Raw genomic sequence first — 27,638 nt, forward strand, 5'->3', positions numbered from 1 at the left:
CTTCCCGGCGCCTGCGGGCCGGGAAACAACGGTAGCTTTAGATACACTAAGAACTAAAGGTCTTCGTCGTTCGTGTACCAAAGCCAACCTGAAGGTTGAACCATTAGCGGCTAACCAAGATGTGTTTACTGGTCGCTTTAAGGCGTTCACCCTACAGGAGGGAACTACTGCTAGGAGGAAGCTAGCTCGATCTAACGGATCGGCCAGGACAGTCTCCCTGCCCCCAGGCTAGCTGAGGGGATGGCGGTTAGCTCGGCTAACGCGGCTAGAAACAGATCTGGCCCCGTTCTTTGCGGCTTACCTCTCTTAGAAGCATCTTCAAACGACAGGAATCCTATCCTCGACTCTTTGGCCCCCATGTTCCCCTCATTTCACAGCCATGCGAGGAAAGAGACGTCACGAACGGAGTCGATCAGAACCGCCTGCTGTCTTATCTGTTTATTGTGAAATTGCTGCGCGGCAGTGAACGGATGAATGTTTTCAGTGACGCCTCCATGCTGTCACGTGATCTCACTCTGCGCGTCACGTCACCACAGCCCACAGCAACACGCAACCTTAGTCAAATAAATAAATAAATAAATAAATAAATAAATAAATAAAAAATAAAAAAACCTTAGTCAAATGCAAAAAAAATAACCTTAGTCAAATGCTTGTCCTCGTCCTATTTTCAGAGATAGAATATGCACGTTATGTATGTCTCTATAGGAAAACCGACGCGCGTCTTGTTTTAGTGAAATAAGCGAGGAGCATCTGCAGCGCACGAGCCCAGTCGCACGCGGGGCTGTCGTTTTAATGGTGCACCACAGCGACACCCAGCGGTCGCTTGACAGAACTGAAATCAGAAAATTTCCGACCGTAGGTTGTCAGTAAAGCAAATTACTACCCTTAGTAAAAAGTAGTATTACAAGTGTATGCATGGCCGGCCCTCCCTATACGCGAATTACGCAGCCGCGTAGGGCCCCCGTCACCACCAGGGCCCCGAAGTGGCGAAAAAATAAAATAAAAAAAAGACCCAAATCTGGCAACCTATTTCATAGCTGTGAATGTTGTGCAAAAGAAAGTTGCCTGCACTTTAATGATCCCCCTTGTCAACACACCTGAACCAATCTGGCAACCCAAATAATGACGTTACGCCACTCTCAGCAACGATTGGCCAACATCACTGCATCTGAGCCTGGCACAGTGTGCATTTACGAGCGCATTTTGTTTCAATAAAGTTGAGAAAAGAAAAAAAACGAGTGCATTTTGTCACGCTGATCAAAGCGACAACAAGAGCACTTCATGCCAAAGAGACTTTATCCATCAGGAGCTGAAAAAAGATGAACAACTTCAGCATCAATCACAAGGTAAGTTTGGAGGATGATGGGGCCATATTTTTTACATTATCCAGTATTTCTGTGCATTCGCGATTTAAAATACTAATTGATCCGAAGTTCGGTAAAGTTAGAAAGACAGGTAAAGTTTGCACATAAAAACGACCCCGTTTCGTAATTTCCAATGGAAAACTCTAAAATAATTCTGATACCCAAGTTTCCTGGATGAGGTCAGACATGACCTTCCAAAACGGCGAAGAGAAGATTAAATAACGACAACGGTGATGGCTGATAAATGTTTAACTCACGTTATTGTATTGTTTAATTGTTTTGCTAACACATATTTAGTGCGTTCTGCATTTTCCGGTTTATGTCAGTATAGAAACTGCTGTTTATCTGTTATAGACAGTCAGGGAGTCTGAGTTTTTCAACAATGTGTCTTAAAATCTTGCATTGGCATGAAATATGGAGAATCAAAACTGCCAAATACATAGGAAATAAAGGTTCTAATTTATTAATGACAAACAAAATAAATGTACTCATTTTAAAATTATGAACATACAAAATAATAGAATAAGATATGGTGTATAAATGCTTATATTTCCATTTATACTCAAATTATTATTCACATTTATTATTTATAAATAGGTGCATTTCTTTCTTATTTGTATTTTGCAGTTTTGGTTCTACATAATGACGATGTTTTGCACAGTTCCGTGTCAGCCAACATTTTCTTCTGCTCTCAAAAAGTATCAAAAAGTATTGGAGGAGGTGCAGCATCCACATCCCTTCATGTGGCATGTAAAGTAATTTAAAAAACAGTGTCTGCATAACCCCTTTTTTCCATAAACAGCGGCTGAAGAGTATGGAGCCCCAAACTGTTCTTAATAAATAAATAAATATGATCTTGTGCAAATATATAATCAAACAATCTATTTCTCATAAATATATAAAAAGATCATGACATTGTGAAAAACCTGCACACAGATTTTAACTGAACCACTAAACTATTAGTAGTATTCTGCTATAGTTATTTTATTAACTTCATCATTGGCGTATACTTATATTTATGGCGTATACTTATATAGCGCCTTTCTTCCTACAAGGACAAAGCGCTTTACAGTCACGGACCCATTCACCCAGTCACACACACATTCAGACACTGGTGGCGGCTCCGCTGCCAAACACAGGCGCCCGCCTACCACCAGATGCAAGGTGGGGTTCAGTGTCTTGCCCAAGGACACTTTGACTCATGGGCGTGCAAGGCGGGAATTGAACCTGCAATGTTATGATCAGTGGTCGACCACCCTACCGCTGCACCACGCCGCATCATTAATTATTGTATAATAATTCTTGTTTTTTAGCTGCAGAAGAAACTCCTGTCACCACATCTTCTGTTGAAAGGGAAAATGTTGATGTTGCTGCTGGTAAGTTCAAATCTACCCAATATGGAACCCAAATCAAACTTATTGTTTCATTATTACTTAAAGGACAGTCATACATTTGTGCACACACGCACAACAGTGAAGGCACTTCTTTCCAACATTCTGCACTAGATATATCTCATTTATTTTACAACAACAGTTGCGTTTTGTTGGTGCTGCTGATCAGTTAGAGGGCCCACAAATTAAATCTCGCTTAGGGCCCCCGGAAGACCAGGGCCGGCCCTGAGTGTATGTACTTAGTCTATAGTAAAGGTGAGGCAGACTACTTGAAGTTTACTTTTTATAGAGGCTACTTGATATATTGTAAACTTAAAATGCTCTATTTTAGTCTGAAGAGGTATTTACTTACTTCCTACTCTACACATACATGGCCTGTGCTTGTACTTATACTCAGGTTTACTTAATTAAATAAGCTTTAATTGTACTACTTTTTGCAAAAGGTAACATTAAATGCTCACAGCAAATCCGTGCTATGTAGATTTTCTGCTGGTAACTGTGGATACTGGCTGCTTTGACTTATCTGCTCAAATAGTCAGCTTTCAATTTGATGGCTTTTGTTTTAGTTCTTTAATAGTTTTCTCCAGGGGTGTATTCCAGAAAGCAGGTTATGCTAGCTCCCACTGTAAGTTTGAGGCTAAGGAAGTTGATAACCTCAGCTTTCAGTTCCAAAAATTGATCTATGTTTCAGGGTATGTCAAGTTGCCATAGCAACTCATGCTCTGAACATAGCCTGGTCTGGAGCAGGTTTAGTTGAAGGTTAGTTTGTTTACAGAGAGGTGAAGCAGCATGCAGTCAATAACCTCTCTCAAATGACCTCGTCTACATAGGATGTAGTCCACCTGAGTACTCCTACCTCCACTTCTGTATGTCACTCTATGTTCCTCTTTCTTCTGGAAGTAAGTGTTGACTACAGCCATTTCCATCCTCTTCGCAAAGTCCACCACCATCTGTCCCTCCAGATTCCTTTCCTTCACACCAAACCTGCCCATCACCTCCTCATCACCTCTATTGCCCTCACCAACATGCCCATTAAAGTCTGCTCCAATAACAACTCTCTCTCCTCTGGGGAAACTCTCTATGACCTCATCCAACTCACTCCAGAATCTCTCCTTCACTTCTAACTCACAGCCAACCTGTGGCGCATACCCACTGACTACATTCACCATCACCCCTTCAATTTCTAACTTTAGGCTCATCATCCTGTCTGAGACTCTTTTCACCTCTAGAACGCTGTTTACAAACTCCCCCTTCAGAATCACTCCTACCCCGTTTCTCTTCCTATCAACACCATGATAGAACAGTTTGTATCCTCCTCCAATACTACGTGCCTTGCTGCCCTTCCACCTTGTCTCCTGCACACACAGTACATCTACCTTCCTTCTCTCCATCATGTCTGCCAGCTCTCTGCCTTTCCCTGTCAAATTCAAAACAAATAAGAATATAAATAAAACCGTCAGTCTACCCTTGTTACATTTGTTTTCGTGGGTGAAACGCAGACTTTTTTTTAAACTTTATTAATCAAAACAAATAAACCAAATATGTATGACAAGAACAATAGTCATAACAATAAGAATGCCAGGGGATAGTACATGTATTACAAAATAAATAAAATGTTCAAAGACAGACAGTTTTCATAAATATGTATGGCTTTTTTGTTTAAGCTATTAGAAATAGTGTGCAAATAAGATTCTAATTCTTTAATTATTACAGGGAAAAATAGTTATGATGAAGAAAATTTTGTGAATATGAAACTAAATAAATATTATAATTAGATTAATTGCCAATTTTATGTTTTATTTTATTTTATTTTCGTGTAAGCCAAATAATATATATTCAAATTTCTTTTGAAATTGTCCGTTTAATTTGTGATTTATAAAACGTGCACATTCTTTCCAAAATGTTTTAGTAATATTACAGTTCCTAAATAAGTGACTGATTGTTTCTGGGTGTTCTTTACAAAGGTTACAGTTGGGGTCAATTGTCTTCTTATATCTGAGCATTGATTATTAGGATAGATTCTATGTAATAGATTGTAGGAGACATCTCTCATCTTGTTATTAATTAGTAATTTCTGATGCAGGGTCCAAACATTTTTCCACGGCAGTTCAGAAATACATTTTCTCCAACAGAAAACAGCAGAGGGAACAGAAATAACATTTTCCTGAAACAGGACACGTATGATCTTGTTATTTTTTCGGGCACAGTTGAAACAACAGTGGTGTACTTAGAGATAAAAGGGAGATATTTTCATCAAGTACAGTATTTTTAAAGAGTTCATAGATTACAGTAGTAAAAGCATCAAAAACAATGGCATACTCTTTAGGAGGAACAGCAAGGTTGTGTTTAAGGTTAAATTCCTCATATCTAAGCAATTGACCATTGTGGTTAAAGAGCTGACCCACCACTAGGATATTATTGTCAAAACAATTATTGTAAAATAAAGATTTGTTCTTATAAAGGATATATCTGTTATTCCAAATGAAAAATTTATGAGGGTGAACCGCAGACACGCTGCTGAGGCCGACCCTAGGTGACGTCACGAAATAGGCGGCACCCACAAGAAGCGACAGGCGGAGCCTCAGAGGGTTGAACTGAAATCACTTAAATTTATGAAAACAAAAATGCAAGAAAACTGTCCACTTTCATTAAAGATAACATGCTCTGTGTTATTTTATATTCATGTCGATATGTATGTGATCTTTTTACGTTCTAATAAAAAAACAAGGTCTTACTTACTTCCGGGTAGGAAAATGACCTGTAAAATAAAAATAATATTCATTCGTTCATCTTCTAAACCCGTTTTGTCGCTCGGGGTCACAGAGAAATAACTAATATTTCCCTGAAATTAGTTCGTTCTTTAGTGTGCTAAATGTCCTATATTGTCATAAACATGGATATAGTTTACTCTGAAAGGCTTTAGAATAGCACAATATAAATCCTTTAAACTCGTGTTTTAAACGTCACCGATGTTGTTGAGCTTCTCCAAAAACCGGAAGTCCACCGATAGGCGGGATATTGTTGTCTGTCTACGTCATCCGTGTGTGTCGCTAGCGCTCGCGGCCAGATAAACCCATTCTGATCGGGTTCTCCTGATGGGCCTGAAGGTTCTGCTGTACTGGCCCAACCTCATTGGTGAGAGTCCGCTTCTTTTCATCTGGACCTGCATCTCACCGGGGCGGGGTTCTCCACGTGCAGCAGCGTTTGTGGGTCCAGCGGTTCTGATGCCGGATCTCTGTTCCAGGATACCTCCGGATCAGCCTCGTGTTTGGCGCCTGTTCGGCCTGCGGGACACCGGCGGTCTTCCTCGGGTTGTACTCTGCCTCCGCCGCCCTCGACGGTAGCTTCATCCACACGTCCTCGACCTCCCTTCGGTTCAGACAAACGATTTTAATTCAGTCCAAAACAACCACTGGGGTTCTGAAGAAACAAGACAATTTTAGGCTTTACTGTCAAAGAAAGCACTGTCACTGCTAAGTCTGGAAAACAAAGTAAAAGTGAGTCAGTTTTAGTAGATCCAAAACAAAAATGACAATGTGGATTAAAGACATTCAGCTGTCTTTTTTATAGTTGAAAACACTAAGAACAAGTATGCTGCCAATAACAATGGGAATGCCAGGGGACCAGATATATACCGCAAAAGAAATGTTGCAAATACATTAAAATATTGACATTCGTACACTGAGGAAGGACAAACGGTAGATATTAATCAGAAGCTTTCCTATAGCTTTTTTTTTTTCACAAAAACTTTCATAACAAAGCTGCCTTTCAATACATAGAATCACACAAAGGACAAAATTGAACAAGGAAGAAAGCAACTAATGAAAAATGTAAAGGAAATTAAAAATGGGAGGTTACAGAGCAAATCATCATTAAGAACTGTCATAACCAGTTATTCAAAATGTGTTTTTCAACTATAGTTCACCTTTTTAAGCCTTTTGATTCTTTGAGTTTCTGATAGATTCAGCATACTTTGTAATTTCACAGATAAAAATGGTTAAGAAGGGTTTGTTCGTAGTATATTTACATTTATGAATGTAATATTTGGCCAGAATGAAAATTAAAGAAAGTATCCTGTTGTCTTCCTTGTATGTTCAAAATAAATGTGTAAAAGGTTTGAATATTATTGTTGCAAAATAATAATAACATAATAATAACATAACACATTAACAATAATAATAACATAATAAAAGCTGGTGTCCATATCCATTCTGAGTCTTTGGGAAAGCAAATATTTAACCGGGTAGTATTTGTATAATATTTTAAATGATATTTCTCTGACTTTGTTGGTCAACATATCTACAAGGTAATAATCATGTTTTTTTTTGCCATGGTATGCTGTCTACCACATCATTCCAAAATGTGACAGCATGCTGGGAAGAGGCAGTTATTTGTTGGAAAAGCCCTCAGATAGATCTGTTATGTGATTTGTTAAGTGAAGAGCCGATTCTACCAGCATATGCGCCATATTACCAAAAGTATTGGCTCACCTGCCTTGACTCTCATATGAACTGGAGTGGCGTCTCATTCCTAACCCGTAAAGTTCAATATGATTCTGGTCCACCTTTTGCATATATTACAGCTTCAACTCTATTGGGAAGTCTGCCCACAAGGTTGAGGAGTGTTTTCTAGGAATTTTTGACCATTCTTCCAAAAGCGCATTGGTGAAGTCTCACAGTGATGCTGGTGGAGAAGGCCTGGATCTCAGTCTCCGCTATAATTTATCCCAAAGGTGTTCTGTGGGGTTCAGGTCAGGACTCTCTACAGACCGGTCAAGTTCATCCACACCAGACTCTGTCATCAATGTCTTTATGGACCTTGCTTCGTGCACTAATCCACCATCATGTTGGAACAGGAAGGGGCCCTCTCCAAACTATTCCCACAAGGTTGGGAGCATGGAATTGTCTAAATGTTTTGATATTCTGAATCATTCAGAATTCCTTTCACTGGAACTAAGGGGCCAAGTACTGAAAAACAAGCACACACCATAATTCTTCCTCCACCAAATTTCACACTCTGTACCATGCAGTCCCAAATGTACCATTCTCCTTGCAACCTCCAACCCCCGGCTCGTCCATCAGATTTCCAGATGGAAAAGCGTGATTCATCACTCTAGAGAAGGCATCTCCACTGCTCTAGAGTCCAGTGGCGGCGTGCTTTACTCCACTGCATCCAATGCTTTGAATTGCACTTGGTGATGTGTAGCTGCTCGGCCATGGAAACCCATTCCATGAAGCTCTCTGCGTGCTGTACTTGGGCTAATCTGAAGGTCACATGAAGTTTGGAGCTCTGTAGCAATTGACTGTGCAGAAAGTAGGTGATCTCTTCATCCCTCTCCATCAGTTTACGTGGTCCGCCACTTTGTGGCTGAGTTGCTGTTGTTCCCAAACTCTTCTATTTTGTTCTGATAGAGCTGACAGCTGACTGTGGAAGATTTAGAAGCGGGGAAATTTCACCACTAGATTTGTTGCACAGGTGGCATCCTATGACAGTTCCACGCTGGAATTCACTGAGCTCCTCAGAGCGGCCAGAGTCCTAACCAGAACCAAGAGGATAGACCATGCATGTCACTGCTGTCCAGACGTCCTCATACTGGAAACCACAATAGAGAACTGGTGTAAACTGAAATGATGTAAAGACACTCTGATGAAAAAGGGTGTTTTTAACATGTTCTTGCAACATGATGGAGGACATGTACAGAGAAAATTGAGATTAAAACTGCATCACAAGTCATTGTAAATCAGGAGCAGATGACATTAAGGCCGTTTGAAAAAGCCTGTAGTTGTTACGTATAAACTACAGTCGTCGGGCCACAAGCTCCCCGCTCCACTTCCTTCTGATTCATCCACTTCCAGACAAACAGATAAATGTACGTCTTTGTTTTCCTCGTCTGAGCTGGAATCTGACTTTAAACTGTACGACTGGATAGCTCCAATATTGGTCATAATTTTCGTTCCACCGCTAATGTTAGTTTGGGGTTGTGAGGTCTGTAAGCTAGCAGGAGAGAGTGTAACGGAAGGGGTGATGGGAATTGAGAGGAGGCTTACTTCCATGCCAACAGTCCCACCCACAACTCAGAGGTGAATTTTTAATGAACTGCTGCTCTGCAGAAACTATGTCCTAGAAAGCGACACACGTTTTTGAATTTTAGCTAAAAACATCATAATCACATTGAAAGACCACTGGGAACACTTTGAAAATGGATCAGAAGATGATCGGAGTGGGACTTTAACAATATTCAATAGAATATTAACAAGAATAAAGGTCTATAGTATGTACAATAACTATTATGTCCATAATACTTACCTGTATAGTTATTGTACATACTATAGACCTTTATTCTGTACTTACTGCTTATGCACTTCTGGTTAGATGCTAACTGTTTTTTGCCTTGTACCTACATGTGCAGTGACAATAAAGTTGAATCTAATCTAATCTAATAAACTTGAATACTTGTCCGATTTCCTGACATGCAAATCCAGAAAGGCTGAGATCTGTAGGAAGAATCGTGTGGTAGACATTTTCTTCTGCTTTTGTTGGACATCCTCCACTGATTTCACTTCTATTTTTATTCCTTCTCATTTTTATTATTGATTTGAACATTTCGCTTTAGTGCTGCTAAAGTTGTTGTGCCTCAGTTCCTTGAACAGTTGCCTCGCCTTAAAGGTCATTTGACGTTTGCCGTGTGCAGGCGGTAACCTAGAGATGTGCTCTGTGTGCAGGAGTGGATGGATGGCTGGCCCGCAGGCTGGGTCAGACGTCCAGGTTGGGGGCCTGGCTGGACGTTGTGGTGGATAACCTAAGCAGAGGCATGCTCTGGAGCCGACTGTTTAAGGTCCGACTGAAGAAAGCACCCAGTGCAGGGGGCCAAAAGCAACCATGCTGCTTTAGTAACCCTCAAAACAAACCTTCAGCTAATCGTAGCTTTATTGAAACGGTTTACTTGTTTGTTTTTTTCCAAGCAAACGTTTGGGGGGAAAGCGTCTGTTGTTTGTTCTATCTTCTACAGTGAGTTTGACCGGAAAGTCTGCTAATAATCAGACTTTGCTGTGCTGCAGTGGGGGTGGCTGGTGTCTGCGTTGGAGTGGTGTGCGTTTGTGTGCAACCACAGCGGCAGAGGGGCGCAGTGGAAGGCCAGCTTTGGCAGCAGCCCCCGTCTCATTCGGGCCATCATGGCGAACGGTAAGACGTGGTCTGTACTCAGTCAGCTGAGGCGTCGGGCTGTCAAGCAGCCTCTCTGTCCGCAGGGTTCTACACTCCTCTGGGCATGTGGGTGGTGAGCGGTCTGCACCTCCTCCCCGTGTGGCTGTATGCCTATCAGGAGGGTCTGCTGTCCGCCTGGATAGACCTGCCGTTGTGGATCCAGGTGGTAGGGGCAGTATTCCTGACCATGGGGCGTCTCTTGGCTCTGTTAGCTGAGGTAGCAGCAGGTCAGACGTAACTTCTCTCTGCTGTCATTGGTGGAAAAACAAGTCCTTCTTGTGTCTGTGCAGATGTGGTGCATCTGGACACACATTGAGTACCTGACCAGCGATGAGCCAGAGGAGAAATGCACTTGAAAGACTCTGCAAATGCACTTATGTGCTGCACACTAGAAGGACTTTCCCCTCTGCTGCTCCTCCAGCCAAAGACAGGAGAGTCCTGAGGAAAAGCTCTCCGTCCACCAAAGGGACGACTTCATTGGACAGTAGAGAAAGCTCTGACCATCTCCAGAGGTCAGCTCCAATCTGTGATGGTCAAATAAAGGATTCACAAGCAGATTGAAAATGCTAGTCTGCACTGCTTTATTAGACTTCAGATTATTTATTTGTGTTTAACAGGCCAGGTTTTCTTTGTGGATTTTTAAATGGTCTTTATGTAAAATGAATTGGTCCTGTCTGTTGTCTCGTGTAATTTTTTATTTTAGGGTAGAAAAGTATCAGCGATGATCCAAAAGACTAGCTTTACATATTGAAATAAAACCTTTCAGACATTTGATTGTATTTGTATATTTTTTTCATCAAAATTCAAAGATCAAGGATTCTATATTATTAAGGGTTTAATGTCCAAATTGATCCTATTTATTAGAATTTCTCATCCTAATAATTGATTATTTCAGGATGACCTCAACAGGTCATCCCTGATGGTCACATGTTCCTCATTTTTGACGTGTTTCCTTTCAGAAGCTAAAGTATTAGGGGTTGAAAGCTGCCGTTCCTCAAATACACCATACGCAGAATTAACAGGAACAAAATCTTTAGGATTAAGGAACCATGAAACGGCTTTATTTTAGGGTTGTATGAACGGTTAGTGGGAACATGCCATTCATTTGGATGCAAGTTTGAAAATTCTGCCAGCAAAATCGTCAGTTTTTGACACTAAATAAAAAAAGTGAAATGAAACATTCTTTCATTTAAAAGCCAAAAACATACTTTCATAAATCCCATGAAGACAGGGGGGGGGGGGGAAGTGTCGTGGTTAACATCCATTTTAATGTTTTTGCACGTAACAGTGAAGCATCAGGAGAACGACAGTGAAAACACGCCATCATTACATCAGCGTTTGAAGCAGACTGGACCGCCTCCTCTGGCTGTCCTTCCCTTCCAGGTTTCTCAGGACCTCTGACAGCCAGGAGGCCAGGTTACTGCCCCCCCCCGCCCACAAAAAAACACGTTGAATCCTTACTTTTGAACATATTGAGCATTTTTTTTTTCACTTTTAAGGTTGGCGGAGAGAAGAGATGTTAGAAGATGTGGTTCCTCACAGGTGGCTCCATAACAGTAGTGGTGTTGAGCGGCAGAAGGGTTGAAGGACTCAAGTGCAACGGCAGATGGTCGGTGCTGTGGGAACACCTGGATCAGAGGTGTGCCGCAGCACCAAAGCCATTCCTCCTTTTCCTTCACTTGGAAACAAAGCATCAAGCTCTGCGTTGAAGGCATCACATCGTTCACTTTTGCTAATATTAATGCCTACAGTTGCCATCAGCCTTCACCGGGACTGTCCAAAATCTCAGCGGTCATTTCACTGCAGGCAGGTTTGGTCACTTTCGCTCCTGTGCATGTATGTCCCGGTGACGGCAGGTCATGACCCCCTCTCTGTAACATTCCTGTCCTTCACTGGCTCGGTGTCACAAACTGCCCGTTCATTTCCCCTGAAGTCATTTTTCTTACTTTACAGACAGATGTGGTTTGGACATAGAACGCTTTAACATGCTTTAAGGTTCAGTGCTTCTTTTTCCATCACTCCCTCGTCTCTAGTCCTCCTTTTCCCTTCACCAGAATATTTAGCAGATCAAAACCAATTTCCCAAACTGCTTCATTCATTAAGCTGATTTGAGCCATTCAGAGGTCATCATTAGGTGGCTAAACAAGGATCTTCAAAAAAAAAATCATGTCCGGTTTGAAGATAAAAAAAAATCAATTTCTAAAGAAATAATTATCTAAACTAATTTGAAAAAAGAAACAGGCCCTCACTCCTGACAAAGATCCCAGATGTTCCACTTTCACAGGACGTGTCACTGTTTGGCCACCAGAGGTCGCTCTACAGCTTTGACATACTTTAAGTAACTCTTCATTAGGGGGTCATGTGAAACTTTTTAAATTAGATAATTGCTAAAAAAATTAAAAAGATCTAATAAAGTCAAAATCTTAAAAGCAATATTGTGTCGTTACTGAAGGAACAACTTAGCCATAGTAAGGTCACCTTTGTGTTTTAACAGTCTTTTTTTTAGGGTTTTTTTCTTTATTGTGTCCAATCTTTGGTGAAGTTTAACTGCTGCTTAAATGTCTGCGAGCATCTGACCTTTTTACGCTCCCTGAAATCCCCCCACTGCTTTACAGATCAAATTAGTGGAAAGGGGGTATTCAACTAAAAAAAATAACGAAGAGACACGCTATCCCGGAAAGAATGAGAAGACCTGCTTTGAACATGTTCCTCTGATGGTTTTGTCCTTCTGGCCTGGAGGAACATTTGAGTTTCCTTGAATAAGCTGAGGAAACGGCCTCTGAGGTGAGACAGCCATCACATTCTGGACAGACGGAGGCTGAGGGCTGAGGGGAAGATGAAACGGTGGAACTTTTGATGCAGTTTCTGACAGCACAAAAAGGAAAGGCCCTATGCACTGGTTACCAGGCAGGAAACACGCACACATGCGCACACACACACACACACACACACAGGACTGGTCCCGACTGTAGTGCCCATAAGGGTAGTTTATTAAGCACTTGTCAGTATGGGTCTGTCTACAGACAGATAACTGCAGGCTAGTGTAAGGCGGGGCCCCCAGACATTTGTGACACTGATGGGCGCACACACACACACACACACACACACACACACAAACACACAATAAGCAAGTAAAGGGAGCTTTGTACGTGTAGCACCTCGTCTTCTGCGCTCACGGCCAAGCTTCTCGACTGTTTTACAGTTTAGTTTGTCAGGATGCAGAAACAAAGGCCCACGTCAACATTACACCTCTGCATATAAAATATTGGCATTTCAATGATACCGTCAGTACTGAAAAGGAGAAAAAAAGAGAAAACGGTTGAAAATGAGCCCTCTGCTCAGTGTGCAACAACACATTCCACTCTGCAAGCACCTCAAAGCACGAGTTCAATGACATCTTAGAGTCAACTTAGAAAAAAGGAAACAAAAACGAGAAGCCTTCAAATGAAACCGAAGTGTACAATCGCTCTATGATTTTGCTGTACAGATCAGACATGTGCAGCTCCGAGGGTCGGAGCTGAACTTCACAGATGCTCCCTGGAGTTGTAGTGTCCTCCACTCCACCAAAGGTCTTGTGGAAATCCAGGTTTTGCTGCTAAATAAAAAGACCCTGTGGTCCCAGAAGAAAAAAGGCGTGTGGAACAGAGTGGAGGTCACACATCGTCTTCACAGGATGCTTCCTCGCTCCTCCTCAGGTCAGAGTCCTGCCTCCAGAAGAACAGCAGCAGCTCGCTCCCCTCACCGCTACTTCAGGCTGTGAATGAGGAAGCTGATGAATTACAACACGTCTTTCTGCTGCCAGTCAAACCACCGGCAAGCCGCTGATGCCTGAATGTACCGCATCTTCAAACTAACTGTGTGCAACTGCTGCGTCACATTTGGGTTTCCTCCCAGGATCCAACCTGGTCTTTTCCTCTTTTCTTTCCCCCCCGTCAGGAAAAAAGAACTCCACATTCACACGGGCGCAGGGAGAGCTCAGCCCAGGCAGGGCCGCGTGGGGCCGAGACTCTGGGCCAGCAGGAAGGCCTGCACCACCTCCTGCGTCTGCTGGGGGGTCGTGTTGACGTCTTCCAGAGCGTCTGCGACGGCAAACTGCCGGTCCCTCAGCCGGTTCCAGTTGGACAGTACGTTGTGGTACTCGAACACCTTCTCGAAGTTCCCCACAGAGTTGTAGAGTTTGATCAGGCCTCTGTAGTCATACTCCAGCCCACTGTAGCCCTCCCCAAACAGCTTCTTACCTGTGTTCAGGGGGGGGGAGAGAAAAAGCAGCAGCGTTACTGAGAGCTTTAGGGTTTGCTGCCTTAACATGTAAAGACATTGTGGCTCTAGAATGAGGATTTGTGGTACTGAGGACTCCTAAAGCAGCACATTAAACCAACTGAACTGGATCTGTCTCATCATACGGCTCGTTATGCTCCCTTTAATACTGACCAATGGCGATGGAGCGCAGGTAGAGCCTCTCAGCATCCTCGTATTGGTTCATGTCATAGTTGTAGAGGGAGGCCAGGTGCCCCACAGACAGAGCCACCTCGTAGTCTTCGTGGCCCAGCAGCTGCTCCTTGATCTTGATGGCTTTGATGTGCATCTCCTCTGCTTCCTGGTTACACACAAAACAAACGGTTTAGTACAGAAACTCGGTCTGAGATGATGGGAGTTGATCAAGAAAAAACACTCATCATTCTGAGTTCTGTCCTGGTTAATCCCACTAACAGAGCAGACTGATGTGTGTGAAGTGATGTTTGTGCCACTGCATTCACAACAAAAGTCACCGTTTTGAGAGGAAACACATTTAAATTACAAACAAATGTTCAGTTTTAAAAACAGAACATTCCAAGCTGCTAAGGAAAATATTACATGTTCGCTATCAAACTACTATTTTGCATTTTTGACCCAAACGTTTTCAGATGTGTTGCCTGGCATCTCGCCGTCACCCCCATCTTTGATTTTGCGTTCACAACTTTGCGTTAAGCGTGACACATGAGAGTTCATGCTGATTGGTGTAGATTCTATCCAATCAGGTGTCTCAGCCTTGCATTCCCCGTTCCTGGAGCAGCAGAGGACTTTTTATCGCTTCTGCTGGAGACGGATTCTGCGGTCTCCAACCATTCTGGCCCATTTCTCTCTGAGCTGAACCTAGAAGGTGCAGCAAAGTAGAACATGCTGCTGCCCCAACGCATAAGAAACAGCTTTGAAGAACCTTATCTGACCGTTCTGTGTCTGAGTTTAAACTCACAGTTCAGCCAGTACTTAGTGATATTCTGAGCAAATACTCTGAGTCCAGCCCCCATAGTATCAGTCCTAGTAAAAACGACCAGTTTGTTAATGATGCCTTACAAGCCCTCAGGAGTACACTCAATGTTGTTGCCCCCCTTGACACTTAAGCTTGTTAGACAAAAGCGAGTAGCACCGTGGTTTAACGCTGAAACACATCAAGTTTGAAAGAGAATGCTGCTGCACCGGTTCAGAGCAGCCTCTGAATACCTGGAAACATAGCCTATTAAATTATAAAAAAGCTCTGCGTAGAGCTAGAAGCCAGTACTAGTGATGGGTAGATGAGGCTTCGTGAAGCGTTTCGGCACATTGCCCAAACTGTATTAATACTGACTCCTGCTGGACCAAAAACATCATTGCAGGCAATCAAGTTAAGAAACTCAGCTGATGTACTTATTACATTGAACCTAAACACAATATTTGTCAAAAAGACAAATTTTCGGGATGACCACCACTTGCCTTGTGATCTGAATTCAGCTTCAGACATAACAACTGAAACTATTGTTTATGATTTTTATAATAAAAAGGTCTGTTATGGCAGACTCATTTGCTAGACAAAACAAGACTGTTTTGATCAACCGTAAAGACAACAAGGTCATTCCAGCAGATTCCCTCTGTTTTTCACTACAGGATGTGTCCTCCATTCATAAGCAGTTATCCTTTTCTAATGCATCACCTCACATGTTTGCAGTGTCTGGGTTAACCCAGCTTTGTTTTTTGTGTTGTTCCTTCAGAATCCAAATCATGTCAAATTGAGATCACTGTAAACAAACAATATCTTGTGTGCCTGTGTTTGCGCGCACGTGTGTAGGTACCTTGAACTTCCTCATGGACTGGTAAAGACGCCCCAGGTTTCCATAATGTTTGGCGGTCTGGACGTTGAACTCTCCAAAGGCTTTTTTGGCCAGCTGCAGAGACGAGAGGTGCAGGTCGTGAGCCTCCTGCAGGAGGCGCTCTTCAGTTTCTTTGTTGTGGCAGTCGATGGCGATTTCCTCCAGAATGAGGGCTGATGGACACAAACGTCACTTGTGAACAGGCATTAGGGCAGCAATAGCGCAGTTTGCCGGCAGGGCTTCTGCTGCAGAGACACTCCTGCCCACAGGGGGCAGCAGCGGCAGCTCAGCGCGTCCAGGGAGGCGGCCTCACCTTTGACTCTCTTGGAGGACGCCAGCAAGAGATGGTCTTCAGGCAGAATATGAGTGATGATGTCTATGGCACGTTCTGCATGGAATCTGACAAAAACATACACAACATCTGACCTGAGTGCGTCACATGACTTGTTTCACTTTGTTAACTCCCTCTCAGAGAGTTGGGAAACATTTGAAACGGCTGAAGTAAACACCAACACGCATTTAACAAACACTTCCAAGAATGGGGAGTGATCCTTGAAATGAACTTATTTGCTGTCTCATATGGAGCAAAGGGAAATTAAGATTGACAAGAGGAAAAACTGGGTTAGATCCTCTATGGGGACAAACCCCAGTCCAGATCCAGTGAACGGTCCCCGTCAGGCAAAGAGAAGGAAAGCTGTCGGACCAGTTTGACTCAGAGGATCACCAAACACACTCACATTTATACCTCAAGCCTCTAATCTACAACAGATATTCCTTAGCGATGGAAAAACAGCTTTTCAAAAATATAAACGTGTGAAGTTATGAACTGAACGCTGCTGTCAAACCCAGCCGTAGCAGGAATCCTCAGGTTTTTTGGACTCACAGAGCGTTGTCAAATTTCCCAGAGCTGTACTGGTGGACATAAGAGGAGTAGGCCAGGTCTTCATGTGCTGTGGCAACGTGGATGTTCTTCCCTCCGAACACAGACTGTCGAATGTCTAGGGCCGTCTGTAGGGCACAGCGAGGATTCAGGGATTCAGTTTAACGCGGCTCATTCAGGACTAAAGTGCTTCTCTTGCTCAATACGTACCTGGTAGATTGCAACTGACTGACAAATGTTATCTACGTTTAACAGGTAAAATCCGTAATCTAACAGCGTGTCAGAGTACTTTGGATGCTTGTGTCCAAAATGTTCTCTGTAAGACACAAATGCCAGAGTCAGGGAGCAGGAAGGGGACAGCGGAGAGCTGTTGGGACTTCAACAGACACAGCAGGTTACCTTGCTAGAAAGACGGCGTGTTTGATCAGCTGCTCTGCCTTTCTGAACTCCCTCTTCACCACACAGGCCTGCAGAGGAGAGACACACCAAGAGCCATGAGGCACTGATATCTACAGCTGGAGCATTTCCCAGATCCGTGCATCAAGGAATATTTAAGACTGAAGGCTTCAGACTGTACCTTTGAGGCTTGTCGTAGAACATCAACGACTACTTTAACAGGCAGCCCTGGGGTGATTTCCTTCATAGCCTCTATACACCAGCGGTACGCCTGTGTGAAGAGGCACTACAGTCAACAACAGGCTGTCCACTGCTCTGAGGGCGCTGCCACTGACCCCACATCCGTACCTCATCATAGTGGCTTTTGGCAAAGAGCAAGGCACAGAGCTCGCCGTACAGCGCCGCCTTGTTGGCCTGATGGCCATGTTTGGCTAGTTTGTCCATGTAAGACTGAGCGAGCTTGAAGGTCTCCTCCCCCAGGTGGTACTTACAGTTTCCGTTCCGGACATGAAGCAGCCTGATTGGACACAAAACACTCCTGAGCCATTTGAGCACAGAAAAGTGGAGACTTTCCCTGACAGCCTGTCAATATTTCTTAATCTAAAAAAACCCTAATGATGAGATGACACGGTGAAGGTTAGAAAGCGAGCGCTCTGGCTGACCTGACGCAGCATTCCACAGCCCGGAAACAGTGCAGGACCTCACTGTGGAGCGTGCACAGCTGCAGGCACGACAGGAACACCTTCTCTGCGTCTCCATACCAGCCGGCGTCAGACAGGAAACCACCTGAACGTGTGATTTAAGATTGATTTGTTTTACACAGGGAATCACTTTGATCATCATCTCCATTCTTTTCAGGTCTGACATGGGTAACAATGGACTTGGATTGTTGAACGTACCCAGCACAAAGCCAAACTGGATGGCCTTCTCTTTGACATGAGCGTCAGACTCTGCGATGTAAGAGCAGCGGCGACTGAAGGAGTTGGCTAAAACTGAGGCCACCTTCACGCCGTGGTCCATGAGTGCTTGGAAGCAGTGGTGCAGGAGATGCCTGCAACCAGATCAAAGGCCATCAACACCTCTGACCAAATCTGACATGGGACCGTCCCAGAAAAAGCTTTTACTTCTTTGGCAACTGACATGGTTCATGACAGAACACCAAATGTTAAATATAAATACAGAAAACATAAAGAGAATTTATTTAGTGAAATAGTTAATACATTAACTTTTGACAGAGGTTCACCTGACTTCCTTTCAAAATAAAAATAAAAAAGGATCATCTTGATGCAACAAGTGTAGTACGGTAGTCAGTAGTAGTAGTGGTATCTTTGGGGACATCACGTGATTGGTCAGAACCTTTTAAATGCTTGTCTTTGAAGACCCACTCCAATGAAAATGGTGTTTTAGTGTTTTTAACATTCTCTTGCAGCATTTTTCTCATGATGGAGGACATACATAAAGAAAATTAAGATTAAAATTGCATTTCAGACAAAAAAATGTTGTTTGAAAAAGCTTGTGGTTGTTACACAGAAACTACAATTAGCTGACCCACCAGCCCCCCCCCCGCTCCGCTCCATTCTGATCATCCACTTGAACGTCTTTGTTTTCCTGGTCTGAGCTGGAATCTGATTCTAAACTGGACGGATGGATAGATCTGATATTGATCACCATGTCTGTTGCACTGCTAATGTTAGCTGGGGAGTTGTGAAGGGCTGTAAGCTAGCAGGAGATAATGTAAACAAAAGAGGATGGGAAATGAGAGAAGGCTTAGTCTGCATCAACAGTCACAACTGAGAGGTGAACTTCTAATAAACTCCTGTCACTCTGCACAAACTATGTCCTAGAAAACGACACAGGTTTTTGGATATTGGCTAAAAACTACATAAAATAAAGCTGCTTTGCTTATAAATCAGAAGATGAAAAGACGAGGACTTTAATGCAGAAAAAAACAATAAGTGTCCATGTGTGTTTTTTTAATAAACTATGATCTACACAATCCAACAGACAAGGTCATCAAAACTGGCTGACATCCTAAGGAAAGGGGCCTCTCATCCTCCATCTTGAACCAAAATGGTTCTCAAATGCTCATCACAGGCTGAAGGACTCCTGAGTTCTGCACGTCACTTTTCTATGAAGGTCTGAGGATCTGTGCGTCTCTGTCACATCATTTGGCAGCCACCAAACAGGCGTCTGTTCATTAGTAGTTTTCCCCTTATGATATCTGAACTGCTGCCAATTCCCAGCCGATCACAGGTGTGCTCTTACCTTTTGTCGGAGGCCCGCAGCACTTTAGCAAACACCTCCAGCTCGCAGAACTCCCCTCCCAGCTGGCAGAGGCGGCCCTGCTGGTACAGCTGAGACACAAACACACAGCGCTTAAAAAAGGTTAACGCAGGGAGTCAGGGACAGACGCCAACGCCGTCCTAATCTCAATGATGAGTCTACAAAAGTTACCAAAGTGGGGGCAGACAAGCTCCGCACCAGGCTGCAGGTGGTCTGTCGACATGCGTTTGTTTGGACAGAGATATTTGCTGATGTCTAGCCTGTCATCAAAGTGCAGTGAGCTGGAATTTTATCACACCCTATGCTAGTCAAAGCTGGCTGCTCCATGGCAGCTGCAGGGTCCGCCTCCAGGTCAGAGCAGTGTGGTGGTTGACGTAAAAGTACCGAGTACTGCCATGTTTTCTCTGGGTGGGGCTCTGCACAGATAACTGAGGCTTTACCCTTTAAAAAACACTTATTATCAATGCTGAGAACATCAGCCAAGAGCAGCAGGTGGGACTAGATATGAACCTATTATTGTGTTATCTTAAATATATATTTATCTCTGTCAAACAAACTGTGCTTTCTGTTTTCCAGGACATAACTACAAATCAGATGGGACCCGGTGTCTTTCCTGAGGACACCAAACACTGTGTTTGTGTAGGTGGCCACAGCACAGAAAAAGCAACAGAAGGTCAAAGATGAGTGAGGAGACGCTGGATAAAGGCAGCCTCAGAAACGTGAACTGTGAACTCTGCGTGACTTCATACAGACCGCTCATTTCCTGCTGTCCTGTCTCTGGGTGAGGGGCATAAAATCATTAGGCAGTAATCAATCATCACTCTGCAAATAATGTGCTGTGAACATGGACTGGACAGAGTTCTGTAAAGTTAGGATACTCAGAGTCTCAGCTGTGCAAGGTGTTCAAAACGCCATCATACATGCATCATTAATGAGTGGACATGCTGTGAACGTTCAGCCTAAAGACTCACTCCAATGAAAATGGTGTTTCTGACAGGTTCTTTTCCCATGATGTATAAAAGAATTTCAGATTAAGCTGCGTTTGAGTATTTCTTTAATCAAATGGTGATAAACCACAGTCAGATAAAAACCCGCCGTTTGTTGAAGCTCAGAAGCTGAAACAAACGTCTCCCTTCTGATGCATCCACTGGCAGACACACAGATCCATGAACGTCTTTGTTTTCAGCATTGGTGAGGGGAAGGTGTGGCCACGATTGCTCCGCCCCAACGGTCCCACCCACAACTCCGAGGTGAATTTCAGAAAGCAGGTTATGCTAGCTCCCACGGTAAGTTTGAGGCTAAGGAAGTTGATAAGCTCAGCTTTCGGTTCCAGAAATGGAGGTATGTTTCAGGGTAGGTCAAGTTGCCATAGCAACTCATGCTCTGAACATAGCCTGGTCTGGAACAGGTTTAGTTGAATGTTAGTTTGTTTTCAGAGAGGTGAAGCAGCATGGCGTGTCCATTTGAAGATGATTTAGTGGATGAAGAAGCTCAGATAATACTTTTTCCACCGTGAGAGGGTGATAACACCACATATGGATGTTGGAAGAATAAACTTTTTTACTTTGATCTAACTTAATTATTGGCTTCAGTTAAGATAAATCTTTTTTTGTTAAGTCAGCTTAAAAATAACACACAGTTTTCAGACAGTTATTTTACTTTCATTCATATTAATTCAATTAAGTAGGTGTAACTTTGGTGCTCCTGTTAGATCGGCACCGCAAGGAATTGAGGGATAACATTTCCTTTGCCTGTCTGGACGGATTTGGGTTTAAGTGTGAGTGTTTGACCAAATATGTTAAGTTGTTTTACTGTGTTTTACCGTGATTTGCCCAGTTATTTTGTCTTACAAAGTCTCTGCACAGTGAAGGAGAGGATGATGAGGTTATATAGCACCCCTACAGTCGACATCAGAGTGACAATGACGGAAAATTCTTAAATGAAGGTATGCAATATGTGCATATTAAATGGTTCTTTTTATTGTTATTCAAATGAGCATATCTGCAGGCTCAAAGTTAGACATATGAGAGTTCAAGAAATATAATTAAGATGGAAAAAATATGAATTGAATTGGAGTAATATGACATTTAGTTAGATAAATATGTAAATTTGAGTTGTATAAACAATTATTGAGTTTTATAGACGTAAGAAATTAGGTTGAATAAATTTAACTCAATTACTTGTTACCAATAGAAGTATTTCATTTAAGTTGGCAAAATATAATATATATATATGTGCGTCACAATGAAAATAAGATCAGAAACTTGTGCGTTTACTTTGTCTGTTCTTTTTTCCAGGCAGAAACCCTCTTTTGCTGATGCAGCCGTGTTACTGTTTTGATGGACGTATAATCTTCATATGCCGTCATTTAAATCTCTCTTTTCCACCACGTGTTTCCATGGTGACTCCGGAAATCGACGATCCATTGAGAATGTCTTTATGTACCTGCTGTACACCCAGGGTTACCAAGTCGAGCGTAATTACGCCAACTCATATCCGGTCTTTTGGAACCGACATACCCAGAGTAAGCAAGTTCAGGCGGATTTCTGCCAGAGTTCAGGGTTAAAGTCAGGCTAGTTTAAACATGCTTCCTGGAATACCCCCCTGGCGCTCTGCAGAAAATGTGTTCTAAAAACAACACAGGATTTTAGGCCCAACCATAATAAATAGCACTGGGGACACTAGATAAAAAGATGATCAGAGTGGGACTATAAGTCACACGGGTGAACTTTCCGCTTTTGTGAGGATCATGTCAAACATGCCACAGTTGGAGCTCCACTGGCTGAAACGACAACAGTCTCATTTAATCCCAATCATCTCCATTCTTCTGACCGCTGCCTCCGATGTCGGGTCTTCCTTTCAATAACCCCTCTGTGTCATTTTGGACACATATGTTGTGTATCTATGTATGTGTCCAAAATAAAAACATACAATGGATGCTGTGTTCCAGCATCACTCGAGTTCTGACAGAAGAAAACATTTGATTTTAGAGGCATTCATGTTTGGAGAAATAAATGTGAGAAATGAAAATCCATCCAACAGGGCAATGAACCCAACCTGCTCCTTGGACACTGAACACACCATGGTTGGTTGAACTTTCCACTCTGATGCCTTCTTTCTGTTCAGAGCATGACATCATGCTAAAGTCTGACTCATTTTTATTATTCTAGAATCAAAGTACTTCAAGCAGGCAGAATGTCAGTCCTGCTCAAACTGAACACTGGACCACAGGGCCGGTGGCGTCGGTCTGAACCTGTGCTGAAGAATGCCGTCATGAACAAAGCAAGTGACATAATAAAGATACATACACTGTACATAGAATTCAACATGTTAGCATCAGAGCTCTTTAAGACAATGATGCAGACATGTGGAATACCGGAAAACTTGAATGACCCGCTTCAGTTAAAGACTCAGTTCTGATGCATACTTTTGCTTTGATTGTGCAAAGAGGAAATGCAGGCCAGCAGAAGATTAACACCCCACTTGTTGGCAGATAGAACGTAAAACATTGTGTTTTTCTGCTGGGATGTTTGGTAGAGCCCCCAATTTACATTTTTAATCTGTGTTTGATGCCATAATTGTCATACTAAAGTGTCATGTGAAAAAACTACATTTGACTAAATGCAGTTTAAAAAAATTCTTTCAAGTCCCCCTCCAATAAAAATCATGTTTGAGTTTTTGACTTGTACGTGTGGCATTTTCTTTATAAAAGACAACAAATGTCATAAAAAATCCATTTCATTTTTGGATATACGAGTTTTTTTCCTTTTAAATCGCTGTCAATCAAAGTGCTGCAAATACACTCGGTTTGAATTAACGAGCTGTTGTGATGTCACAACGGCCCAGGAGCGCATGTGCAATGCACAAGCTCCCCGATCTGCCCTGTCCGCTGTGCACATCAGCTCAGATGGCACATTGCTGCATTCCCCGCACGTATACCAAGTGCGTCCCAGGCGGGATTTTGTTGTTGGCCACACGTTCAAATCCCAAATGTGTTCTCCACATTGCTGTTCTCTCTCTAACTTTGAAGGCTTGCTGTCCAGTATTACCCAGAGAGGGTAAAAATAAAAACAAGGATAAAATTAGGGGATAGGAGAAATATCCTAAAGTTCTGGAGGGCAGAGCACGGCTCCCCATCCCGCATCGGGTCTGTGTCTGGCCGCCAGCTCACCTCCCGGGAGCCGGCATAGTGATCGGGATCACTCCAGCTCCATCCGCCCTGCCACAGTCTGTCCAGGGTGTTCCCGCCTCCACCCAACAGTAGCTGGGACGGGTACTGTTGGGGCTAAGGCGGGTACATTTGGTTCAGACGGGGCCAAACTGCGCCCCCGCACCTGCTGCACCGCTGGACCTCAGTACGAGTCTGTACCAATGACTTAACATTGAAACTAGACGCCTCTGCCACGCCAATCGCATTCAGTGAGAGTGCAGTTTAACCGTAACCTGTGATCCTAAACTTAACCCTTCCTCTGTTCTTTCTTTTGTGTCATTTTATCAAACAGCTGCGTCTGGTACACATATTTGTTTTGTTATTCCATACATTGTTCACAAAGTGTTGATTTGGAACCAAAAATATATCAATTTTCACAGTTTAGAGAGACTGTTGGTCAGTGTCTCTTGTGCCCCCCCCCCCCCCCCCCCTTTGTCAAGCTCTTCACTCATGGAAGACAGATATCATTATCAAAAAAGGGCGGAGCTACCCAACTCAGCACCAATGGCCACGCCCATGTAGAGGGGATTTTGGAAAGAGGGACTTCAGATAAACAGGAAATATGACTTTTTAAGACATTTAGGTTGTGAGATTTTGGTTAAAAACGTCATAATCATAGTTAAAACACTACTGGGGACGTATATGCTTTTAACAAATTGTCATAAAGGGTTTCTAAACAAAACCATCTTCTCCATCAACTATTTGAAAACTACTGACTGGACAGCAAATCATTCTTGTGTTTGAAGCCGTCTCAAAAATGTCTCCATACGTACTTCAATCTCCTTTTCAACTCAACAATCGGAGGTAAAGGTCATAACCACCAGCTGGTGTACATACAGTGTGACTCATTTGCTCTGCAGGATCCTTTTGTCTGTTTTTTCCCCCACTTCATGTCAGCAAATCCACATCAGGACAAAAACAAGCAGAGCAGCTGCAGTTCAGGATGGAGGGCGGCCTGCTGGCCTCAGCTAAAGGCTTTGGTCAGGCTCTGCCATAACTAAAGTGATATTTAACTGCATTTGTATTTGTACTGTTATATGACCAGTCTGGTTTCATCAATGCGGCTGCTTTAAAAAATAAAACTCACAAGTACACAGAATGTTTCTAAATGAGATTGAGGAAATTTATAGATGAAAAATTACAATAACAAATATGAAAAGGTATTAAGAAAGGTAAGAAGACAAAAGGGTTCTTCTTCAAATTATTACAGTAATATACTCCAAAGGCTTATATCTCTTTAAAGACCCACTCTAATAAAAATGGTGGCTTTGACATGTTCTTGTAGCCTCTTCTCATGATGGAGGACATATTTTAAGAAAATAATATTGAAACTGTGTTTCTGACTATTTCTTTATTCAAGTAGTTGTGAATCCGGAGCAAACCAAAAATTCAAATTAAAAAGGTTTGTAGCAGTGATTTAAGTGCTACAATCGGTGGGCCACAAGCTTCCTGCTCTGCTCCATTCTGATCATCCACTTCCAGACAAATAGATCCGCGTACGTCTTTGTTTTCCTGGTCTAAGCTGGAATCTGGATCCAGTACGACTGCATAGCTCTGATGTTGATCATCATTTTTGTTGCACACCATGTTGGGCTAAAGTTGTGTGGTGCTGTAAGCTAACAGCAATGAGTGTTAAAAAAGGATGATGGGAAATGAGGGAAGGCTTCCTCCTACATCTTAGAGGTGAATTTCTAATGAACTCCTGCTGCTCTGCAGAAACTATGTCGGAGAAAACGACCCTGGTTTTTGGATTTTGGCTAAAAACAGTATCATCATAAATAAAGACCACTGCAAACACTTTGAAAATAGATTCAAAAATATAGTTGTATTGGGATACATATTTATATAAATTCATGCATATACATATTGATATAAATATAACTTCTAACTTTGTTAGATTTCTTTTTGCACTGGAATGGTGACTCGTCCAAGTGGACAGTGATGATAAAGGCATATCTATCGATAGTCACAAAATGATTTGTGTCTTTCTCTGTAGTGTAAAGTTATTTAAGCAGTACATAACTACGGGTCAAGCTAGGAGAACCGAGGAACCAACCGAGTTAGGGTTGGTTCTGGGACCTCAGCTCTGCCTGGTTACGCTGCAATAAACCCAAACTGCTCCAAATTGCCAGATAAAGCACAGAAATACGGAGGGATGTTTGTGCTGTTATTTCAGGCCCAACTCTCACTGTCTTGAGCGTTAAACTTTCTCTCGGGTGAAACTTGTTTTGTTTGCAGGCATTTTTTTAGTTTGAAGTGTAAAATAAATTTATGAGCACACAAATGTTCAAAGTTGTACACTGAAAACAGTAAGTGTCACTTAATAATGGTAGAAAAATCCCTTCATCCAGAGCTCCTGTCGTTACTCCTTACTAACTTCATGGATGGATGTTCCAGTCAGTGAACTGGAGCTTTTTCCAACCAGTTCATGCAGACGGCTTCCCTCACTGGTTTGACTGGACTTCTCCTTTCTCAGTCAGAATACTAGTAGAAAGAGGTCTTTATATAAATACATACAATAGAAATGTATTAGGCTGTTATTGTTTCATACATGAATACAATAACTTGTATCTAGATGTGAAGGTCTAGGACTGTATTTCATTGACCTTTTCCTTATGGGGCTCTGAGATAGCAGCTGCTGTGAATTGGTGATTTTTTATGTAGTTAGTTTTTGTTTTTTATCGTAAATGTTTGGCTCTGCTAAGATCTAATGTCCTGAATTTCATGAAGTGTCATCAGATTAAGACAACAGCATCTCCTCGTCTCGTCTACGTGAAGACTTCCGATGTTTACGTGTGCAGAATCTATCAACCTGATTTATTATCTGCGACGACAGCGTTGATGATGTCGTGCGGTTCTGCGCGGAAATCGGCGTATTTTCCGCCTGTCGTGGCGTTTCCTTCGTCGATCGGGGCCCCCAAACCATTACAGCTAAGGCTAACAGCAGCGTTAGCACCTGATCATAACCCGCACAGGTTCGGAGTCAGTCTGGAAACACCTGAGCGTGTCGTCTGCTCGCTCTTACCTTATAATACACATCAAACTGGATGTTCTCTGGCAGCGAGCGTATGTCCCTCCTCGATCGGCTGTAGTTGTCCACCACGGCTGAGATCGCGGTGTTGTACAGCGTTTCAGGGATCCATTCGAGCTCCACCGCAGCCATGTTGTTTCTCCAAAAAGATCCAGCAGCAGCAGCTACGGTTCTGCTCGCGTCTCCCAGGCTACACCCGCTACCTCTCCGCGGGTAGAGCCCGTCCTCCGAGAGTCCTCATACAACCAGCCCGGCTCTGACCTGCGGCGGAACGAGCTGGCTGTCTGCTATCGAGCCGTTGGCGCTGCTGCTAAAACCGCTGCAATCTCGCCATCCTTCCCCTGCGCCGCTGATGGTCATTCGTCAACCCTCCGGCAGTTCCGTGCCTCGGTCTCAACGTACTATTTACAGCGACGCCTTGACGTCATCACGCAACCGTGGTAAAAAAAAAATAAAAATAATCAAACACTATTTTGTGAAATTTATATCCTTTTTTAAAATTTGAACGTGTAAATTTGCTATCTTAAAAAAAACTAAATTTGCGGGTATATGTTTTTAATTTTTACCTAACTAACTAAATAAATAAATAGTTAACATAAAACATTTTAATGCAACATTTCGTTTAATACAGGATTCAAACAATTATGTTTTTTCATAAATTAAAGCACAAATTACGACAGTCAGTACTTCATTTTACTACAAGCAAAATACTTGAACTCATCTGCCACTTTATTAGGTCCACCTTGCTAATACATTTTCCTACAGAACGACCTTAA

At 42.7% G+C, this 27,638-nt stretch overlaps 3 protein-coding genes and 1 long non-coding RNA gene across 12 annotated transcripts in view; 2 read left to right on the forward strand and 2 right to left on the reverse strand.

The window, feature by feature from the left end:
- The window catches only part of usp32 (ubiquitin specific peptidase 32), a 66,202-nt gene extending 62,003 nt beyond the window's left edge, over positions 1-4,199 (reverse strand). For 3 of the 8 annotated variants that reach the window (XM_078929983.1, XM_078929981.1, XM_078929982.1), the window contains exon 1: positions 3,612-4,198. In XM_078929983.1, the coding sequence (XP_078786109.1) occupies positions 3,612-4,149 (538 nt within the window). In that variant the 5' untranslated portion in view covers positions 4,150-4,198. Of the gene's footprint in view, positions 1-301; positions 769-3,611 lie in introns of those variants that run through there. The other 5 variants (XM_011482993.4, XM_011482991.4, XM_011482990.4 and 2 more) reach the window with 5 other exon arrangements.
- Positions 4,200-5,736: 1,537 nt separating this feature from the next.
- si:ch1073-145m9.1 (uncharacterized) lies at positions 5,737-10,727 on the forward strand. Of its 2 annotated transcripts, none has more exons than XM_078929984.1 (6): positions 5,737-5,890; positions 6,000-6,095; positions 9,478-9,590; positions 9,814-9,937; positions 9,988-10,175; positions 10,249-10,727. In XM_078929984.1, the coding sequence occupies exons 1-6, from the start codon at positions 5,851-5,853 to the stop codon at positions 10,312-10,314; spliced, it is 627 nt and encodes a 208-aa protein (XP_078786110.1). In that variant the 5' UTR covers positions 5,737-5,850; the 3' UTR covers positions 10,315-10,727. The 2 variants fall into 2 exon arrangements, with proteins under 2 accessions (XP_078786110.1, XP_004075987.1); XM_004075939.3 differs by having other exon boundaries at positions 5,738-5,890; positions 10,003-10,175.
- A 479-nt stretch (positions 10,728-11,206) lies between these two features.
- appbp2 (amyloid beta precursor protein (cytoplasmic tail) binding protein 2) lies at positions 11,207-27,333 on the reverse strand. Its single transcript, XM_004075988.5, has 13 exons — positions 26,857-27,333; positions 19,604-19,692; positions 18,238-18,389; positions 18,001-18,124; positions 17,687-17,855; positions 17,520-17,609; positions 17,342-17,409; positions 17,153-17,258; positions 16,946-17,070; positions 16,376-16,461; positions 16,045-16,235; positions 14,390-14,555; positions 11,207-14,196 (listed from the first exon to the last, which is right to left on the reverse strand). The coding sequence occupies exons 1-13, from the start codon at positions 26,992-26,994 to the stop codon at positions 13,934-13,936; spliced, it is 1,767 nt and encodes a 588-aa protein (XP_004076036.1). The 5' UTR covers positions 26,995-27,333; the 3' UTR covers positions 11,207-13,933.
- LOC144981707 (uncharacterized) lies at positions 21,448-22,005 on the forward strand. Its single transcript, XR_013647250.1, has 2 exons — positions 21,448-21,566; positions 21,919-22,005. It is a non-coding gene; the product is annotated as an uncharacterized LOC144981707 (long non-coding RNA).
- Positions 27,334-27,638: the final 305 nt, after the last annotated feature.

The sequence above is a fragment of the Oryzias latipes genome, chromosome 13 (assembly GCF_053564925.1).
Source record: "Oryzias latipes strain Hd-rR chromosome 13, Olatipes_Hd-rR_3.1".
NCBI lineage: Eukaryota > Metazoa > Chordata > Actinopteri > Beloniformes > Adrianichthyidae > Oryzias > Oryzias latipes.

What these genes read in the sequence shown, in the direction of transcription:
- appbp2 (XM_004075988.5), bottom strand. Translation starts at nt 26,994, where the DNA reads ATGGCTGCGGTGGAGCTCGAATGGATCCCTGAAACGCTGTACAACACC. An exon ending in CCAAAAGCCACTATGATGAG is followed by an intron (nt 17,610 to 17,686) that starts GTACGGATGTGG and finishes CTCTTCACACAG; the next exon opens with GCGTACCGCTGGTGTATAGA. An exon ending in GTCCTCCAAGAGAGTCAAAG is followed by an intron (nt 16,236 to 16,375) that starts GTGAGGCCGCCT and finishes TGTGTCCATCAG; the next exon opens with CCCTCATTCTGGAGGAAATC.
- si:ch1073-145m9.1 (XM_078929984.1), top strand. Translation starts at nt 5,851, where the DNA reads ATGGGCCTGAAGGTTCTGCTGTACTGGCCCAACCTCATTG. An exon ending in TCTGGAGCCGACTGTTTAAG is followed by an intron (nt 9,591 to 9,813) that starts GTCCGACTGAAG and finishes GCTGTGCTGCAG; the next exon opens with TGGGGGTGGCTGGTGTCTGC. An exon ending in TCTTGGCTCTGTTAGCTGAG is followed by an intron (nt 10,176 to 10,248) that starts GTAGCAGCAGGT and finishes GTGTCTGTGCAG; the next exon opens with ATGTGGTGCATCTGGACACA.